The following is a 21,481-nucleotide window of genomic DNA, read 5'->3' as shown; positions in this document are numbered from 1 at the left end:
GTATGGGTGAGTTGGGCACATCCCGTTACCCCATAAAGCTCTCATTTTATGAGCAGAGCTACTTGGAGGAGGGCCAGAGTAGAGCCCTCTAAAGCACTGGGCCTGCCTGGACCTGGACAACAGGGGATCCAGTGCTGGCCCTAGACACACATATAATATTAAAGTAATATTGAAGATGGACCAATGACTCAGCTGATAAAGGAAGTGTCAAAGAAATACAGTGTGGAAATAAGACATTGTCTGAAAGCCAATTCAGTGGCTTAGAGTACTTAATTTTAATATTGGCTATAGGTATTAATGAACATTATGTTTTCTTCCATTTTCAATAAGGAACCAATATTTTGTGGCTATCGTATATTTTCTTTTAGAGCTCACAGTATTTTCTGACCTGATGTAAATATCTCATGGAAATTATTTGCAATTAAAATTTTTAATCATCTTGGTAATTTTTGAGTATGTTAATACTCCCGATTCTAATCTAATAGCCTGAATTCTTAACTACAACTATCTTCATCAGAAAATACTATTGTATCCCATTATTTATTAAGTTAACAGTATAACCTGTATATTTTTGTTGCCTTTTTAAAGAAAATTCTCAAGGCTGCTTTGCTTTTTAAGTCTATTTGATGTTTGAAAACCCTCTACAGATTCAGTTAAATATCATCACAGAGAACAGAAATACACAGATAGGAAAACTCCCTATAAAATAATATTATTGGTCATCAATTGTTAAATGTGTCTTAATTTGCTAGTGTAACTTTGTTATACCTTTTTTCTGGCCATTCACATGGCAAATTTGTACTTTAAATAGAAAATCGGTACGTCTCTTTTTAACAACAACGTATAGTGTAGAAGTAGTTCCAAACTAATACCAAACTGATGCCATAGCCATGCAAAATTTCTAGTACCTACTAAAATTATCAGAAGAATGAAAAGAGAATGTGAAAGTGGCTGGAAAACATGGAGAGTGGCATGGCTAGGATAACAGACTGAACTGGGTTCTGAACATACATTTTCCAAGGTGATTATGTATACAGGCAGAGAATACCTGGCCTTGCTTATCATAGGTCACATAACAGAGTGTAGGGCACCTGAGACTCCGCAGAGGTAATTTTAAAAACAGTCAATCCAGCATGTTACTAACTAGTGTATTTTACTTTAAGAAATCGTAAAAGCTCAAAATTCAAAATTATTTAAGGAAACTGTAAATCATCATTGGTTACTAACCTATATAGGTGCATTAATGCAATAACTCGAACTCTTGAAAAGCTGGTGTTGGGGAGGGAAATCGTGCTGTGTTATAAAGCATTCCTTCATGTCTGGAAAGACAACTATTTAGGTTGTGTGTGGTATCTGTACACACATATGTGCATTCCCATATTCTGCATTGCACCCCTTCAAAATCAGTCATAATTGGATTGACACATCGAGAAGGATATTAGAAAAGCCATGTTATTGGGATGCCATTTGATTTTTGAGACTGCAAATCAAGTGCTCTCAAGTTTCAGAGGCATTTTTTTTTAATTTTTAAAATTTTCTTAATTTTTAAATGTCTGTGCAACTTTACTCTTGACAATCACGGACACATGAACAATGTTTACATTTAGAAATAGTTTCAAGGTGTTTGAGAGGCTAATTAATAATCTTCTTTTTCTTTTTTTTCAAATGGAACACAGATTATTGCTGCATCATTTGCTTGTTACTGTACCAATATGGAAATCACATATGGATTAGAAGTAGTTGGTCATATTCCAAAAGGGTAATGTCTTTTTCTTTCTTTTTTGTTTGTTTGTTTTTGATGGAGGAAAGGACTTGGGGTAGGCGGCTATGAATTTCGTTTTTTTCAAAGGTCCTCTATTGGATAAAATTCTAATTAACTTCTATTTGAAAATTATAGAGACAAATAATATACATATGGAGAAAGAGTAACTTCTTAAACTGTTTGCCTGTTAGTAGGGAAGTTGGTAATGATTTTATACAGCGTTGCTTCAGGTAAAAGATTTGGAAGTTATTTACAAAGATATTATTTGGGAAAAAACAGAGGGTTTGAATTTCTAAATTATAGTCATGCTCTGCCTGGGATTTGTTGTTCCCTATTCCACTCACATATTCTTATGAGTATTTTTATTTCACTTAGAACATAGTAAAAGCACACAAGCATCATCTGAAATAGAAACCCCATAGGCCTGGGTGGTGTATAATGGTGAGAGAGGGTGGGAGTAGAGAAGAGGGTATGGTTTCTTACAGTCTTCTCCTGGACACTAAGAGGAAGGTTAACAAGAAATGTTCACCCTAAAAGGGCAAAATATTGAGCCAAATATAGCCTGAAAGAACACAAAGACATCTTAGGGAAGAGAAAGGTGCCGTAGGGTTATTCCCTCTTAATGGGCTGTATATTCACCAATATTTATAAATATGGGCAAAGTTAACAGTTGTTTAGTCCTCTATACTTTTATCTTCCAGTCCCAAACTTTGCTTTCTAATTACATTAAAATGGAGGAACCGTAGAAAAATTCTCAGGGTTAAAAAGATAATTAAAAATAAATCCTGTCTTTAGCCTTTATGTAGATGCAGGCTGATGGTGATTATTTGAATCAACTTGGGTTTTCTGCAAGGTTCTCCACTTTTCCACCTCAAAAGTAAAATTATTATTTCTTTCTAAGTCAGCTCATTGTTATTAATAATTAAGCAAGGTCAATTTTTATGAAACGGAAGTTCTTATACAATGAAAGGGCAGACTCACATTGAGGTACCTTAGGGCCTGTAATGTTACAAATGAATTTCTTTTGGGTATAAACTTTTCTAAGTGGGTAAAAGAGATCATGCATCTCCCCAACAGGCTTTAATTCTCCTTTGAGTGGCCTTTCCAGACCCATTCTCTGAAGGAACCATTGAAAGAGTGTGGCATTGAAAAGAGACAGTGAACCCCAGCTCTACCATTCACTTTGTGATTTAGATGCATTACCTAAACTTTCTTAAAACTCCACAATGGAGTGCTTGAATGGCGCTCGGTGTGGGGTCCTGTGGACAATTAAATGCAACAGCTAATTGAGAGGGCTGAACGTTCCACTCTCTTGCAAGATATTAAGTCAACATGATTTATCTTCCTTTTTTTCTTCTACTTTTTCCCCAGAGGGATTTTTTCATTTGTTTTTTGGAGGAGAAGTAAGTCCTCCAAAGCATCATCAGGGATAAGTAAACAATGATACCTTGGCTCAAGTGGTTTTCAAAAGACAAGGAGACAGTGGCTGGGTGTTAGTTGAAAAAAATATTTTAAACGCTTCTTTACAACTGGGGAACTATATTTTGCAACAGAGGGTAGGTGGAATTTTTTAAACATGTTTTTCTTGACATATGTGATACATAGTTAAGTGTACCATGAAAGGATTGAGTTAAAAACATAATTAAAACGATGAACTCAATGGCAAATTTAGGGATTAGCTCAAGATTGTAGCTCACATCAAACCATTGTTTGCATACAACACTGTAGTACTCAGAGTGGGAAATATAGTCTTTAACGCTTTGCCAATTAAATATTTGGAAAGGTTAGAATGCAAGAACACTCCAGATTTGTTTTTGTTCTGATACAGGAAATTTTTGTTGAGTCAGAGTTTCTCTAGTGTAACCTAAATTCCCTGGGCGCAAATGCCAATGGATGCATGGAGCCGTCGCTTTGGCGACGATCCTTGTGATTTTTCTGCTAAATAATATTGAAAACAAAGGGCATCTAACAGCAAGGCTTCTTGGTTTTCACAAGAGTGTTTCACTTTTTCTGTGTGAACTTCATAGCCATTACCGCAGTTGAATTCATTTGCAAGTTGTTACAGAAATTACAGGGAAGTTGATGACTTCAGTATGGTCTTTCTTTCCACAGAATCCCTCCACCTCGAGCTCCCCCCATGAATGTCCTCTCTGCAGTAATCACTGAAGCTTTTGGAGTGGCACTCGTCGGCTATGTGGCCTCCCTGGCTCTTGCTCAAGGATCTGCCAAAAAATACAAATACCCAGTTGATGACAACCAGGTGGAGTAGGCCCCAGCCCCTGTCCAAGGGCTGTTGTATCATGGTCCTCGTGCACTCTCAGATCCGGAGCATGTTGAACTTCTGAAAAATATAATTTCCTAAGTGTATAGCAAGAATGGGTAGAACAGAACAAAAATCTCTAAAACATTCATAGACGGCTGAAAAGCCTAGCCTTCATGGGTTGGTTGATAATATACATTTTTCCCCCCTAGGGAGAGAGACATCTTGATGTCCTTTTTGATTTTAGGATAGAATCTACATATATTATCATTGCATGCTGACTTTTAAAAATCATGGATTTCAAAGTAAAAATAACACCAACGTTACTTATTCTTGCTAGTAAAAACTAAAGGGCACAAGGGGTTATTCTGAGAATACCAAACAATGAAAATTTTACTGATCATATTTCTGAATCTACTTCTGCTAGTCTCTTCTTTCAAGCCTCACGGCCGTACGTTCCTGCATAGGTCTGCAGAGGCAGCTGTGGGATGGCGTATTACCCGTGTCTAAAATCTCACTCTGACTCCAGTGGCCTTAGTTTTTCTGTGCCCCAGTTTTGTCGTCTGTAAAAAAACAGATTTATTCATTTAATGGATGTGTATTGAGCTCTACCAAGTACCGGGCAGTGGCCTAGGAACAAGGGATGCAATGGTATACAGCACAGACCATGTTGTTCCTCATCCCAAACGCTCCCAGTAGCAGGGTTTGCAGGTGAAATGCCTCTTTTCCAAGGCTTATAGGGCCCTCCATGACCTGCCACCATCACTTTCCTCCCTGATCCATTTCCCTTTATCCATTTCCCTTTATACTCTGTTTTAATCACACTTATGCCTTCCTTTTCCTTGGACCCATTAATCATATCTCTGGTCAGGACATTTGTACCTGCTGCTCCCCTTGCTAGGAACTTCATCCCTTCAGATATCTGCATACCTCTTTTGTTCAAATGTTCCCTTCTCAGGGAGGCCTTCCTTGGTAAACTGAAATCCTAAACTCCAGATTTTTCCACTCCCTTCTCTGCTTTGCTTTTTGTGTTAATCTTGCTTACTGTCAGCATTCCCTCACTAGAGTGCCAGCTCTCTGAGGGTGTGGATATTTATCTGTTTTGTTTACTGGCAACAGCAGAAGCAGGAAAACATTAGGAGGCTTTTGCAATAATCCAGGTGATATTTGATGCCTGGGACCGAGTTGTAGCAATGCAAGAGACGAGAAGTAGACAGATTCGGATTGGATGTGGGTGCCATCTGGGAAAAGGGGAAGGAGTCAAAAATATCTCTAATTCTTTGGTCTAAGCAATTGGAACTTGAGGTGGGGAAGAATGTGGGATCAGTTGGGGATCATAAAGAGCAACAGCATGATTTGGTTAAGTTTGGGATACCCGTCAGCCATCCAAATGGAGATCCTAAGTAGCAGGTTGGCCATATGAGTCTAATGTGCAGAAGATTGATCCAGACTACAGATGTAAATTTGAGAGTTGTCAATGTATAATCTGGATAACTAAGATCAGAGAGAAAAGTGGTCCAATATCTGTGATTGGTCAGAGGAGGAGGAACCATAAAGGAAACTGAGAAGTAGGGGCCAGGGAGGTAGGAGGAAGACAGGAGGGTGTGGGGTCCTAGAAGGACCTAGAAGGAACCTTTAAGGAGGAGGAACTGAGCAGCTATGTTCAAGGCCAGTTTTAGGCCAGAGAAGTAGGAAACCACCGCTAGATTTAGCATTGTGGAAACCATTGGTGGAGTGGTGGGTATGGTGGGGAACTTTCCTACAAGGTGGTTATGAGCATTAAATGCTTAGAACAGTTTCTGGCTTGTTGTAAGCACTCAAAAAAAAAAAAGTTAGCTATTTTATTTTTATTGTTTAAGTCACAACAAATGCGGAGAACAGAAATTGAATACAAACGAGCCTCATCCTTTGACAAGATGTCCCCGTGGTCTCCAAAAGTTGATTGTGGAATAAGTAATGATGTATTCTCCTATTATCAATCTTGTAGGAATTTTTGGCCCATGGCCTCAGCAATGTGATTCCTTCCTTTTTCTTCTGCATACCAAGTGCTGCTGCCATGGGAAGGACTGCTGGCCTGTACAGCACAGGGGCAAAGACGCAGGTAACTTCATCGTTCAGAATGGACCAGAGAACCGCTGGTGACTCTCCTTTTTGGAAAGGGGGGATGTTGAGCTTCTCTCTAAAGTCCTGAAAGTATTTTCACTTCTTCAACGGTTTTCTAACTCGTTTCGAGAAAATCTCATTCTCTCTCTCTCCCTCTCTTTCTTGTGAATGATCCTTCCAGAAGCCCAGGGACTCAGGGAGCAGACAGGAATCAGACTCGCGGCCTGTTATTGTTGGCAACCTTTGAATCAAGCTCCCTCTAGTGGCGATGCTGATTTTGTGTTTTGCTAATTAACCAACTTGAAAATTTTCCATTTGTGTTCATTTAAGTAAAATGAAATCAGCTATATGCAGAATCCGTCCTTGATGGGGAAATTTCGTTCAGTAGGGATGTACAAGTATATAAACAAGTGATAAGTCATCTGTGCACATTTTAGGTCAAAGGCACATTTATATATTTTTAGGAACTTCTATCAGTTCAGCATTTGTTGAGCACCTGCTGTGTACCAGTTATTATGCTGGGTACCAGGAGGCAGACAATGTTTATAAGAAAGATGTTGTTTTGATGATGATGATGATAATGGGAGTGTTGGTGGAAGCATATATTGAGTTAGGTGCCAGGCGTTGCATGTCATACTTGTTATATAAATAAATTCATTTACCCTTTAGGCAACTCTGAAGGAGGTATAATTATTATCCTCAGTTTCCACATGAGAGAGTTGAGGAAAGAAGGTAAAAATAACTTACCCAGGTCACAGAGTTTGTGAGTGGCGGAGCAGGGATTTGAACCCAGGTAGATTGACCTCAAATCTTGCACTTTTTCAAGGACTGTTTCATATAAGAAAATTTATGCAGATGCTACTGTAAGGAATTAACAGCTAACCACTATTAAAACAGTTCATGACATTGGCGTTGAATGTGTATTTATAACACATTTTTTGTGATGATTCAAACATTTATTAGGGGTCTGCCTCATGTTAAGTCTTTTTTGGGGGGTTATAGAAGAATAAATTTGAAAAAGATGGTTCTTGACCTTGGGGGCAAGTGGCAAGAGAAATACAGGTAAATGGAAATTCAAATACAGCATAAAAGTAACTAATAAAATTATTGATAAATGTACCATGGATCAGAGAGGAAGCAGCAACAAACTCAGAATGTATAATAATGCAAGAGGTAATTGTGGTAACTCATGAGGTAAGATGTGATGCTGTCATTCACCCTTGTTTTATGTGACATTTTGATTGGCTCTTATGAGGCTAGCGACTTCAAGCATAGGTTTATCATGTGCACGAGCGTGAACACTTACAAACTGTGCTCTCAAGTGTTTGGGGGCCAAATTCGAATGCTTAATGCATCGTGTACTCAAGTGTCATCCCCGACTCTGAAGACAGTTCTATCTATAAAATTCTAGGATTCTGTAGTAGTTTCCACCTGATTTCTCACGATGCGGGAGTATATTTGATTTCCTCTCTTCATGTTCAGGCTAGATAAAGTAAGTAGCTAAAGGCATGGATTCCAGAGTCTGGGCTTGTGTTCTGGCTCCATGACTAGAAGTTGAGTGACTTAATACAAATAACTTGACCTTTCTAGCCTCACCAGACTTGGCTGGTCAAGTATTTGTTATAGAGATTAGATGAGTTAATCCGTGCTTATTAAGCCCAAAGCCTGAGCACTCAATACATACTCCTTCAGTGCTAACAGTTGTCATTGATTGCATTATTAGTATCATTAAATATTTTATTGTAATAAAACCTTTCCAGAACCTTTTGTTTAACATTCAGTAGTAAAACATCCTGGTTTGATTGGGATGCAGTAAGGCAGTTTCTATTCCAAGTTGCCCCTCCAACTTGCTGAGGATGTTGAACGGGTTAGCATCTTCATCCATCACACAGGCAAGAGAAGGTTGGAATAGAATCCGTGAGATGTCTTCCACCTGGGGGTTTCACACCTGGAGTTTCCTTTAGGCATTCACTACTTTTCCAATGACTATTTTAGTAATAATAAAACTGCCTCATTAATCTTCATAACTTTAAATATTGAATGTCTAAGGACACAGTACATTGAGAAAATGTAGTTATTTTTAAATCTTATATTTTTTCATTTTAATTGGACATATATTTATTTGACTAATAGGGTAGGAATGACGAGGCACTTTTCTCTGTTCTGTGGGCCACATGTTTGAATGATAAGAGCACCAGAACTTTTCTAGTGACTTTCCAGAGTTATTTTCTGCATGGTATTTTATTCTAGACTTCAGATGAAATGAAAGAGATCCAACAAAACACAAATTCAGAGACACAAAGCTCAGCAGGAGAGTATTTTCATGCTGTTCTGCTTGTCGAGATGGTCACTAATCTGTCCAACAATTCCCATTAAATTGCACAGAGAAGGAATCTGATTTAATGTGCATACCCAAATTGAGGATGCTTTCCCATGGTAGTCATTTTAGACCTTTAACATTGCAACTGTTATGTGGGTATAACTGATAATTGACATGACTTGAAGAAGGCACTTGGGCAAGCCAAGTCTTAAAAATTTTGCTTTAAATGGGCTATTTGTGAAACCAGTTTTCTGTGTGACAAGACTTCACAGAACAACCCCTTAAATGGCTCTGTCTCTTTTAGGAACTAGAATTATCTCCAGGAAATTAATCTAGAAGACCTAAAAACTCTTCCACATTTAGGCAACACATTTCTTTTCTTTTCTTTTCTTTTCTTTTCTTTTCTTTTTTTTAAAGATCTTATTTATTTATTTGAGAGAGAGAGCCTGTACACAGGAGAAAGGGGTGGAGAGAGGCAGAGGGAGAGGGAGAGAATCTCAAGCAGACTCTGCTGAGTGGGCAGCTCAGGCGGGGCTTGATCCCAGGACTCTGAGATCATGACTGGAGCTGAAATCAAGAGTCGGACCCTTAACTGACTGAGCCACCCAGTTATCCAGGAGGCCAATCCATTTCTATCCTCCACACATAGACACTCTTTTTTATGGTGATTCCCTGAAAAGGTGCCATGCTGAGCATGGATATCTAGGAACGAGGAAGTCTCGGTGCTGCCTAGACACACAGCGCAATGAAGTCTTGCAGATCTTCCTTCCATCCTCCCCTCTGAGGAATGGTAATCATGGGAGGGAGCACAGCGTGCCCTGGCCCTCTCGCCTACTCGCTTCCCTTTGCTTCCAACAGAGTAGACACACTGGTGCTCTGCGGGCAGTTTGGGAGGCGTAACCGAACCATGAAGGATGAGAAGCAGCATCTGCTGCAGGCGAAGCTCGGTCACAGCCGGAAATGACAGCTGGCATGTTTTTCTGCAACACTGAGATTGCCTCTAGGTTCTAATTTGCCAAGTTATATTCTTTTATTCTTCCAAATTTGGCTTCTTGCTCCTGACTTCTTTAAAGCTTTTTAAATCTAGCCTTCGTGACCCAATATCCTCTCTCTCCTTCTGCCCTTTCCCACAACTTTTGCCCTTCTACCACCAAGCTGTGCATATAGTGAGCTCTTGGCTGACTTTGCCTTCTTTAGCCACTATTCAGGACGGAAATGGCTGGCATCTCACCCTTCCTCCAGTGGTCTATGTAGGTGTGCGTAACACTGATGCCTGCAGAGTCATATTTGTAAGCAACCTACAACATATACAATACATATAATGATGCAACAGGGAGAACATGTAGATCTCATTCTCCTTTTTGCAGAATTAACTCAATATGAATAGTTAGATTTTATTTTATTTTATTTTATTTTTTGAATAGTTAGATTTTAGAACAAAAAAAAAAATGTCTCTAGCCCTTTTAATTAGTATAACATAGAAAGAGTTGAAAAATAGCAAAACACCTACACAGTGTTTGTCTTGTGCCTAACTAAGGGTGTGAACACTTTATTACTGGCTAACAACGTAAGCCAACAATATAAGGAGAGCACTTAATTGGCATTTGTTTTCTGAGGTTTGAAAAAGAGTAACAAGGAGGGCTCCTGGGTGGCCCAGTTGGTTGAGCATCCAACTCTTGGTTTTGGCTTGGGTCCTGATCTCGAGGTCATGAGATTGAGCCCTACATCAGGCGCTGCATTTAGCGCAGTCTGCTTGAGATTCTCTTTCGTTCTCTCTCTCCCTGTGTGCCCTCCTCCCACTCTCACTCTCTTTCAAATAAATAAATCTTTTTCTTAAAAAGGAGCAAGGTTCTCTCTTGTTTTGGTTGCAACTTGCCTTTAAAATGTCTCTCTCGAGGATATTATGTTGAGTGAAATGAGTCAATCAGAGAAAGGCAATGATATGGTTTCACTCATATGTGGAATATAAGAAACAGCACAGAGGGTCATAGAGGAAGGGAAGGAAAACTGAGTAGGAAGTCATCAGAGAGGGGGAGAAACCATGAGACACTCTTTTTTTTTTTTTAATTTATGATAGTCACAGAGAGAGAGAGAGGCAGAGACACAGGCAGAGGGAGAAGCAGGCTCCATGCACCGGGAGCCCAACGTGGGATTCGATCCCGGGTCTCCAGGATCGCGCCCTGGGCCAAAGACAGGCGCTAAACCGCTGCGCCACCCAGGGATCCCTCTTTCTGCAAACATACTTCACTTACTGAGCTATCTGAATTAATCCTATGATCTGTTCTCTGACCCTGGGCTTTCTCCAGCCTAGTGGAATGTCAGACATATCTTATTGTTTAAAAATTCTTATATAATATCACCAATTCTTCCTAAATGACCACCCTAAACAGTTTGGTATACTATGACATGTTTTATGAATGATTTTAGTCCCAAAGGACTTGTTTCCCACAGAAGGATATTTTTTCCCTCCCTTTATATGCTGGGGAGTGCTGGAGATGGGTTCCACTAAATATGAAAGAACCTGTGTCTACTTTCACTCAGTTTAATGGTTTTGAGTTCCATATATAATGTTGCATACATCAATAGTCTCTTCTCTTTTTTTATTGCCGAGTAGTATTGCGTTGTACGATGTACCACAATTTGCTAATCTGTTCACCAGTTGGTGGACTTTTCAGTTACAGTTTTTTTTAAAGATTTTATTTATTTATCCATGAAAGACACACGGAGAGAGAGAGAGAGAGACAGAGACGTAGGCAGAGGGAAAAGCAGGCTCCAGGCAGGGAGCCCGATGGGGGACTCGATCCCAAGACCGCAGATCATGCCCTGAGCCAGGGGCAGGTGCTCAACCGCTGAGCCACCCAGGCGTCCCCAGTTACAGTTTTTGGTGTTCATGAATAAAGCTGCTATAAATATTTACGTGTAGGTATTCGCATGGGCATATGTTTTCATTTCTCTTAGGTAGTTCTGGGACACATGTAAGTGTATGCACAATGTCCCAAGAAACTGTGAAGCTCCTTTCAAAGTGGTTGTACTATGCTGCATTGGTACCAGCAATGTCTGGGAACTCCAGTTGCTTTGAGTCCATGCCAACCCTTGATATTGATTGATTGTTTATATATTTATTTTTAATTTTAGCCATCCTATGAAATCCTGATTCCCTTTGCTATCTCCATAATGATATTCTGGGCATCTTTTTGGTCCTGTGAAAGCCCTCGTTTCTCTTATTGGGCTGACAGTTTGGCTAAACATTTTTACTAAGGCATTCATTTGCTTATGCGGAATCAGGTTCTCAAGTGGAGCAAAGCTAGGAGTCAGGTGTTCTGAATTGCCTTTTGTCAGCAGGTTGAGTTGGTTGGAACATGATACTAATGACCCTTCGGGATTAATGAAATTAAGTCTCCTTCACTGCAGAGACTGCTCCTATAATCCCATATAACTGCTTCATATTAGAACCCTTCCTAACAAAGAACTCCAAAGAGAGTAAGTGCTTCAGTGGAAATTTATCATCAGCAGAGAAAAACCCTAAGCTGCCTATTCAGTTATTATTCAAACATCTTGCTAGGAAATGAGGAGAGTCAAGCTGAACAACAACAGGCTAACGGACTTTTAATTGAAATGTCACTTTCACTATTAAACAAAAAAAGTCATTGCCGTGATGTGTGATAAAAGTTGATGGTGTCCTATTTCTTTGTGTGGAATTGCTTTTCTCTCATCACTGACTTAATTTGATTGCACCAGTTTGTCAGCTGTCATGTTTGGGTTCCCTCAGCTGCAAAATATAGATAATGGTAGTCTATGCAATTTAACAATCATGCACCAACATTTGGTTTCTTATAATCAAGATGAACTAAGAATTTTATTTCCTCCTATAACTTTGGAATAATAAGAAAGTTCAAGGCTTTCTTTCTCATCTGTCTTGTATTTTACAGGTGGCTTGTTTAATATCTTGCATTCTTGTCCTGATAGTCATCTATGCAGTAGGACCTTTGCTTTACTGGCTGCCCATGGTACAGTAGTACTTTTTCATTATCTACTTCTTAATCTTACTTTTAATGAAATCATTGTATATTAAAATGTCTTAGAAGAGTAGCCTCAATGACCCTATGTCTGAAAACCATGTGACAGAAGTAATGATTGAATGGAGGGGAGGTGAACAGAGACCATATTTGATGGGGGAGGAATGGGAAAGGACTGTGGCTGTTTTCTGTTTCTTAGGCTCATGTGTAAAACTGGAATTGTGGAATCAGATTTATTCTGTGCTCATTTGGAGGGTGGAACAGGGCAATCTCTGGTATAAGAAACAGACTTTGGAATTATTTTATCAGATCTTGGACTGCTAGAAAAATGTGTGTAGGGCAAGGGAGTAGGGAACAAAATACCTCTTGCCACAACTGGTATCTTATACAAAGTGACTCAGAACCCCAGTTTTAATGGTTTTTTACCTTGCTTTTCATAAATCTGGGGCATCACACTGACCCAAGTAAGATTCTGGTCCTCAGAAAGCCAGAGACCTTCTCAATCCTGTCTTGTTCTAATTCTTCATTCATATAGTGAGAGTAAATCATTTCCACAGCAGGATCTTCTAATGATCAAGTTCACTTTTCAAGTGGCTTATAAGTATCTTCAGGTGAAACCAGATAATTGATGTTAAAGGTAATTACAAGGAAATATACAATATAAAAATTTAATTTTTTCAACAAACTTCAAATGGCAGTGGATAACTATTTTAAAGTTAAGAGGATATTCAGCTTTATAACATGCACCCTTATAAATTCATTACTTGTCTTTTTTTTTTCTTTTGTATGTTTTACAATGGCATAAATTTTACACTGTGATTTCCTAGAATTGATATAATATTCCTAAAGTACAATAATAGATTGGTTCTAAACGAAATGAATATTGTTTTAGTTTTCTAAATGAAGATTGCTTTTCTCTAGTAAGTACTTAAAAAACATACAAGAAATAATACCTTGGTCCTTTTAAATTCAGATGAAAATCTATATCTTACTTCTTCATCAACTTATTTCCCATCTGTAGTGTGTTCTTGCAAGTATTATTGTCGTCGGACTGAAGGGAATGCTAATACAGTTTCGGGACTTAAAAAAATATTGGAACGTGGATAAAATCGACTGGGTAAGTAGAAATTTGACCTAAAATTTTCCCTCTTTGGCTTAAACATGTATCACAAAATCAACTGTGATATTTTTATTTGCAGAAAATAGTTTTGGCCATTGAGACTTGTACGCTTCATAAACTACCATTTATTTTTTTCAAACTCTTAATAAAGGCATTAAAATATAAAATGTCTATAAGAAATAGAAATGGAATTTTGTCAAATTTTGATGTGTTTTTTGAGAACTTTTACTGAAATGCTTGCTAACTTGAATGGTTTGGGTCTTCTCAATTTCCATTATGAATTGATTCTGGAAGTGAAGCTCATTAAGGAAGTACACACTAATAGAATACATATGAAAAACCATCATTAATTGCTAAGAAATGTGTTGCATTAATATAGGGTGAACATCTTAATAGTGACCATATTCCTTCAAAACACAAAGTCTCATGAATTTGGTTTTAAAGGGGTGACACTGAAAGGAGCATTATGTTGATAGGATATTGCCAGCAAGAGATTAAATGGTACTGAACAATGATCAAGTGTGGCTTCTACTAACAGAAATGTATAACATGGGATCCCTGGGTGGCGCAGTGGTTTGGCGCCTGCCTTTGGCCCAGGGCGCGATCCTGGAGACCCGGGATCGAATCCCACATCGGGCTCCCGGTGCATGGAGCCTGCTTCTCCCTCTGCCTGTGTCTCTGCCTCTCTCTCTCTCTCTCTGTGTGTGGCTATCATAAATAAATAAAAATTGAAAATCCTTTTAAAAAAAAAAAAGAAATGTATAACATACTTATTTTAGAGAAATATATCTATGTAGGAGCATCCAAAATACTTTCCCTTTCCAATACAGGTAGAGTATTTCATAAGTACCCTCTGTTTAACTCTCTTATGACATTTGCCATATTGAAATGCAGTTCTCTATATTTCTCCCTCCTTCACATTCTTTGCTCAGGGAGACTTTGGGGGGATTATTTGTGCTGGTGCCTATTTTTTTTACATTTAATATTTTAATACAAAAGATTAGGCAAGTTCCACTTGAAAATATATTCTATTCAAAATGTATATATTTTATACATTTCTTTTCTTTTTTTTTTTAACCTACTTATGTTCTTCACTCTTATCAGTGGACTTGTACCACTCATATGTCCACCTTTTAATAGTTGGTGACCAAAGGCAATCATCATATGGTTTCACTCATATGGGGAATATAAGAAATAGTGAAAGGGATTATAAGGGAAAGGAGGGAAAATGAATGGGAAAAATTAGAGAGGATGACAAAACATGAGAGACTCCTAACTCTGGGAAATGAACAGGGGGTAGTGGAAGGGGAGGTGGGTGTGGGTGGGGTAACTGGGTAACTGGTGCCTATTTTCATAACACTTCTCTCAAGGCTCAGTATTACCCTACCCAAGTACAATACTGGGTGCCATGAGGAGCGCAGAGATAAATAAAGAACTACTTGTCCCCTCCAGACACTTTCATTGTGCAGGAAGCAGACATAGAAACATCAACTTATTATGCAAGACATGATACAACATTACCTGGAAATAAAAGTACAAGCTTAATGCTGGGGAAAAAATGGAAGTTAGAGCATTTAATTTGGACTGGGTGCATATGAGAGTCTAACAGCAGAGCTGAAATGGGAACTGAGACTTGAAATAACAGTACTGATAGGCAGGCCAAAGGGTTAAAATTAGCCAGACTGATGGAAGATCATGACTTTTTAAAGGTGATATATGTAAGGTAGCACATGGAAATAGAGGAATTAGAGGATGCAGACTTATTGAACAAGCTATTTGATAACCCTGTGATAAAGGTACTTCTAGGGGACTCATTTATTTCATAAAGGGGAGCATGGTACCATATTGCAAGGGGAGTGATGTCAGGAAAGCCTTCTTCCAGGAAATGACGGGTGGAACATCGAGTCTGAGTGTAGGAGTAGGAATAGATGGGGTTGCAAAGGTTAAGAATGAGTTGGACTGGGAAAGGTTGCTTATGTCCTATAAAGAAGACTAAACTTCATCCTGAAGGCAGTATGACATCACGAAAAGGAGAAGTAGGAATAAGATTTATGTATTGGAAGGGTCGCTGAAGTCATTTGGGGAAGATGGATGAAATGCCTTAGGAAGTCAGCCAAGTAAGTGAGCAAGGCCTGGAACACAAGTGAGACCAGGAGGTTCAAGAGGCAGAAATAGAGTTGAAAGATATTTAAGAGACTGCACTAATTTGTCCTCACTACCAATTCATCATATAAAGTGCATCAGTCTAGAAGTAGTTCTAAGTTTCTGGTTAGGAACATCACTGCTAGAAGATGATGTCATTCAATTATAGAAGATTATTTAAATGCATTTACTGGTTACCTTAGTTTTTTTTTCTTTTAAATGTAGGTTCTCATTCCAGAGTTATTTATTTCAATTAATCTCTTTGTTTTCTGTATGTCATTACCAAGTAGTTTTTCAAGAAAGGCTTATGTGTTTATATTCCCTGAGCTGCTGCGTGGTAAAAATATCTGTATGTTGGATTTTTTTTCCCATACTAGAAGGAAGTTTTTGGCCGAGTCTAAAAAGCTTTCCCAGGACTTTTTAGACTTGGCACTATCTTCAGGTATTGAGAGATGAAACAGAGAAATTATAGGTCAACATGATTTATTTTGTTATCTTATGTGAATTTGTTTTTCTGCGTGGATATTCAGTGAAGTTCTTTCTTGCCCATGATATTTGGTAATATTATCAGAATATTTCTTGTGGTTGAACATCCAGTGTCAAATTTCTATGAGAATGACATATCCCTTTGATCTCAGAATTAAAGATTATATGCAAAATTTTTCTTCTAATGTATCTCTGAGTATTTTTCCAAATCTATATATTCTTTTCATGAATTATGTATTTGTTGATTTTATTTTGTCTTTCTATGTATCTATATATTTTCCTAAAATTATTTTTGGGAGCGTAGGTGTGGTTTTTCTGGACTATTTGCTATATCCCTGTTATGGTATTCTAGTTGTGATTATCTCTCTTTTTTTTAGCTTCAAATATGGCTCTTATCTCTAATGTTTTTATATCTATCCACATCCTTTTCTAAATTCTTCCAGCTTATTTTTAAAATCTCTTTCAGTTTTTCTTTTTTGTAATACAGGTTTTCTTCTTTGAATCTTCACATCTACTTCTAAGGGTTTGTGTGTGTGTGGGGGGGGGTGTTAAATTGCCTATTACAATGTCTAGACCTATCTCGTCTCTGTTTCGTTATTTTGTTTCCTTCCCTATTTCTATGAATAAATCCCTGTGATTATTTTATGATTATAATGCATTTTTAGTGGTCCTAGCTATTTGCTTAAAAGTAATATGGGGAGGGAAGGAGGTGAGGAAGTAAGATGGAGTAGTCCACAGCTCTGATTTAGGTACGTCATCAGAAGATTTGTCCCTTGTTGAAACAGAGCCTCACAATCACAGGCTCTCTTATGACACTTGCTGTCTTTTCTCCCTTCTTCATGTTTCTTCACCTCTGTCAGTCTCCTTTGGTTAGGAAGTTAGGTTTTAAGTGATACAACTGGTGTTTCATGTTACTGCTCTTCTTTCCACGGTATAAAATATATATCATATGGGTACATTTCCTTCTTCTTTTGTAGCCCACCATTGCCCAAAGAATTGAGAGCTTTTATCAGAAAATTACTATATAGAATTTTTAAAACTGTGACATTCATGAAGAAATCTGTAATTGATTAAAACTTGAGGGCAGATGTGTTGGTTTCCAGTATCCACCTTGATATTTTACAAACTTCACAGTCTTCGGCAACTCTACACCATATTTTGTAGTTAGGAGTTGTGACCATGTTCTTGTTTCTTTGAGGCTGGGTTTTCCTCCCTATATATTCAGTTTTTTTTTATATTATTTTGGATGGATTTCAATAAAAGGTAGTAGAGTAAAAGTACCTTTAACATCCTATCTAAATCAATACTTTTAAAAAAGATAATCCTGGCAGCGGTATAGCAAATGGTTTACAGTGCGGATAACAAACACAGGTAATTAGGTAGGAGGCTGTCAGAATAGTCTAGGCAAGCCATAGGAAAGTGTGAACTAGGCCATTATCAGTGAATTATGAAGAGGGCATGGTTTGAGATTTTTAAAATTAATAATTGATAGGAAATGATTGGACGAGTAGATAAAAAAGAGAAATAGTAAATATGATTCCACAGTTTCTGACTGTAGTGTCATGAAGAATATTAGAGTTATAACTGAAAGAGAACATTGAAGGAAGGGGAGATCTTGGGGTAAAGTTAATGAGTTTGCATTTGCGTTTGAAGATATCAGTAGACAGTTTGAAAAATGGCTTAATAGCTCAAAACTGGTAGTCTCCTATGTAGAGATGAGAGTTGAAAACTTGGAGTGAATAGTATGGTGCAGGCAAAAAGTATGGTTCAGGAAGATAACATGGATATTACAGATGGATGATGGTTGAATGAGATGTTGGGTTTAGTTTAACAAAGCCTCCTAAGGTTGAAGTGGACAGGTATTTCCAAGTTGCTAAGGAATTCAACAGTGAGAAGTCATGGATGATTGGAATATGATCAGGACATAGCATTTGTAGTGAGACTATTGCACAGACATTTTTGGATATAGGTTATATAACCCAGAAGATAGAATATGTCCAGATTACTCAATAGATAGAATACATTAAAATATCATGGAAGTGAAGCTGTGGATATACATAAAATAATTTGAAGGTTGAAAGTTTAAAAAACATCACATAAGCAGTCATCACATGAAAAGTTAGAAATTTTTATTTCTTTAAATTGTTTATAGTTCAATAATGATTCCACTTTGAGCTGTCGATCAAAACCCTGTCTGAAGTAATGAGGAAATAGGAATCCAAGGCCAAATCGAGCTGGGTTTGAGTAACGGAACAGTGGGAATAGAATTCACATCTACAGGAATATAATAATGTGTATCAATCACCAAAACAGATGAGGAGGAGGTGAAGTGATTGAGTAGAGGCTCCACTGTGTAAGGGTTTATGTGTTTATGTGTTTCCTGCTTGAGGTCAGTTTTGGGGTTAGCTTGTGTTTAGGGACTGTGAGTGCTAATAGAGAAGGGATCAAGTGGGAACACATGATGAAAAAAATAAGAGCCTAGGAGTTAACTAATTCCTTACAACTGTGACAACCAATGTTTGGATCTTTAACAGACATTGTTACAGAACAGTGTTGGGACTCACTCTAACCAATGGAACTGTTTCCCTGGTCTGTGTTGTTAATTTACATTTTGATATTTTTTTTCAAAGCTATAAATGTAGCCCCAGGAAATAACTAAGCATTGTGAACCCAACTTACAATAGATGATGTTGTGGGAGAGTAAATATACTTTAAAAATAGAACCAGATGGTACCAAAATTTTTGGTTGCTCTGATGAATCATGGCCTCTGGGCTCTGTGGTTTTTATAAACGGCAGGGACCAGGATCCTCAGTTCCCTCTGCTATATTGAATCATGGAGATCGGCCATGAGGAATCAGACGTATAAAGCTTTTGGTGAGGTCTTATTTTGCCCCACCCAGGGGGGTTCAGTCCACATTAAGGGATGAGTAAGAAACAAAGCAATCATGGCAAGTTGAAGTAATGATCAAAAACTTGCAGCCTTATGTGATGAAGCATTTTACGTTATGTAATACATTAGGGAGGAAAAATTACACTGTATATGTATAAAAGACTCAAATGATTGTCTTTTCATCTGAATAGAGGAAAAACATTTTAGTGTCTAATCTATGAGATGACAGGCTGAGGATGATGTCATAGTAAGTGCTAACAGCATTACATTTCTTCGTGATGGATCTGAACATGAGAACGCTTAAGATATATTTTCTCTTTTTACTTTAGAATGTTTGTTTCTTCTATATCAAAAGGAATTTTATAGGTAAATATCCCTCCATTTGCTTCCAAGGGCTTAGCTTTTCAAAATAGCTCACCATGAAGAACCACTCAAGCTCCATTTAGATAAATAATACAAAGGAGAAGCATTTTGTGTAAAAAATGCTATTTAGAAACATTTACTTCAAACTTGTCTCACCCTCCCCTACAAGAATCTGCACTATCTTCAGATTATAGAGAAGTTTCTAACTTTTTCATTTGCATATGAGATTGAATTAGATTGTTGAAGATGTTTTAAAGTACTCATATAGCCACTGGGACAAAGAAATCCACTTAGAACTGTGCATAGGTAGAGTAATGCAAATAGTTTGGGGGAAAGAGGCAGCTTGAATATTTTGTTAGTCTAATATTTGATAAATGCAGGAAATTGTGTTTAGAAAATATAACCTTCTGGATTTCACAAATTATTTTGCTTTTAAAGATTTTTTTTTTGCCAGCAATAAACTTAGAAATGCCAACTATAATACAATATCTTGTTATAAATTGTAATTTCAGGTAATGGGCAAAACTGTAATAATGTTGGAGTCCCAACTAAAGGAGAAAGAATTTTCTTGCAATCTTTTGAAATATTCCCAAGGACTAAGTTGACCCAGATTTTTCAGCTTTCACAATTTCACAAGAGGTTGCCTCTTGCAAATAAAATTATAACAATCTTTATAGTGGCTGATCTAACAGTGACATTGGTAGTATTAGATTCAATCATTTTAACCATTAGCCTTTGAGGGTCTTACATAGTAATAGACTACATTAGCAATCCTAGAATACAAAAATTATGGGGAATGACCAAAAATCTGCTAACATTTGCTTATAATATTATTCCATTAAATGAGAAAACTGGAAAATTATGGCATGCTTTTGAACCATGTGTTATCAACCAACTATTTACAGATCTGAAAGAAAGGGCTGCTGGGAATTGAACTAAGGGCTGGCAGTTCCTAGAAATGAAAGGATGTGCCTTTTCCCCACCTTTACTGCTGGGAGTCTGATGGAACCAGGATTTGTTTCTGTGTTTCCAGACTCTGTTTACCACCCTTTAAATAGCCTATTCTTGCTGAGAGATTTGGTCACAGGAATGTTGTAGAATAAGATTGTGAGGAATTTAGCAATCACGAGAAAGATGAGAATTACCAAAGGGTAATTCTTCTGTTTCCTGTTTCTCTTCCAGGGCATCTGGGTCAGTACGTACGTATTTACAATATGCTTTGCTGCCAATGTGGGGCTGCTGTTCGGTGTGGTCTGTACCATAGCTATCGTGATTGGTCGCTTCCCAAGGTAAGATCTTAAATGCTGTTTATTTTGACACATTAGCAAAGTAAATGGTATTGCCACTTTTATTTCTGTGGAATATTTAGTGCTACACTCATGTTTTAGTTGGTATCAGAGAATTAGAGAGTAAAAGAAAGAGTATATATATATATATGATATATAACAATGTTTGTCTTAATGAAAAGAAATATCTTGTCCACACTATAAAATAGAATATATAAAATCTATCAAAGTAAGTAAATTAACCCGTAGCTATACACTGTGTCACAGAGCTGTTGTTTTTTTAAAAATCAGGTGAAGGGGACATATTATTCAATGGCCACATAAAATCTAATCATTTAGAAAATTAAATAACATCAGTAAATTTGATTTTTCGGAAGGCAGATTTATATATATATGTGTATAAATTTCTTCTAGATAATTTATTGAAGATTTTTACTGAACTTCTGGAAACCGTTCCACTATGTTGACCAGTTCTTTTTCTACTTTCTCAGTGCTCATCATCTGATAATGCTTCTACTCATTTCTCATCCTTCCCTTGAAATTCTTTGTGAAATAATATACTTATAAAAACGTCAAGTGTTACCCCCATGAGTCTATATAGAGATTTCTGTAGAAATCTGTCTATGTAGATTCATCAGTATCTGGTCCTATCTTGCCATTGATCCCTCTTTACTTCTTTTTCCCCTAAAACAAGATTTTCCTAAACACTATACACTCTCCTATAATTCTTTT

The 21,481-nt window shown here is 37.6% G+C and overlaps 1 protein-coding gene across 1 annotated transcript in view; it reads left to right on the top strand.

Moving 5' to 3' along the window:
• The window catches only part of SLC26A7 (solute carrier family 26 member 7), a 113,216-nt gene that overhangs the window by 64,032 nt on the left and 27,703 nt on the right, over positions 1-21,481 (top strand). The window contains exons 7-12 of the mRNA XM_077876295.1: positions 1,677-1,759; positions 3,875-4,022; positions 6,010-6,123; positions 12,375-12,452; positions 13,483-13,578; positions 20,646-20,752. Of these exons, the coding sequence (XP_077732421.1) occupies positions 1,677-1,759; positions 3,875-4,022; positions 6,010-6,123; positions 12,375-12,452; positions 13,483-13,578; positions 20,646-20,752 (626 nt within the window). The remainder of the gene's footprint in view (positions 1-1,676; positions 1,760-3,874; positions 4,023-6,009; positions 6,124-12,374; positions 12,453-13,482; positions 13,579-20,645; positions 20,753-21,481) is intronic.

Source organism: Canis aureus, chromosome 28 (genome assembly GCF_053574225.1).
Source record: "Canis aureus isolate CA01 chromosome 28, VMU_Caureus_v.1.0, whole genome shotgun sequence".
Taxonomy (NCBI): domain Eukaryota; kingdom Metazoa; phylum Chordata; class Mammalia; order Carnivora; family Canidae; genus Canis; species Canis aureus.
The sequence above is the reverse complement of the archived record's forward strand: the minus strand, read 5'-3'. Positions and strand labels throughout refer to the sequence as shown.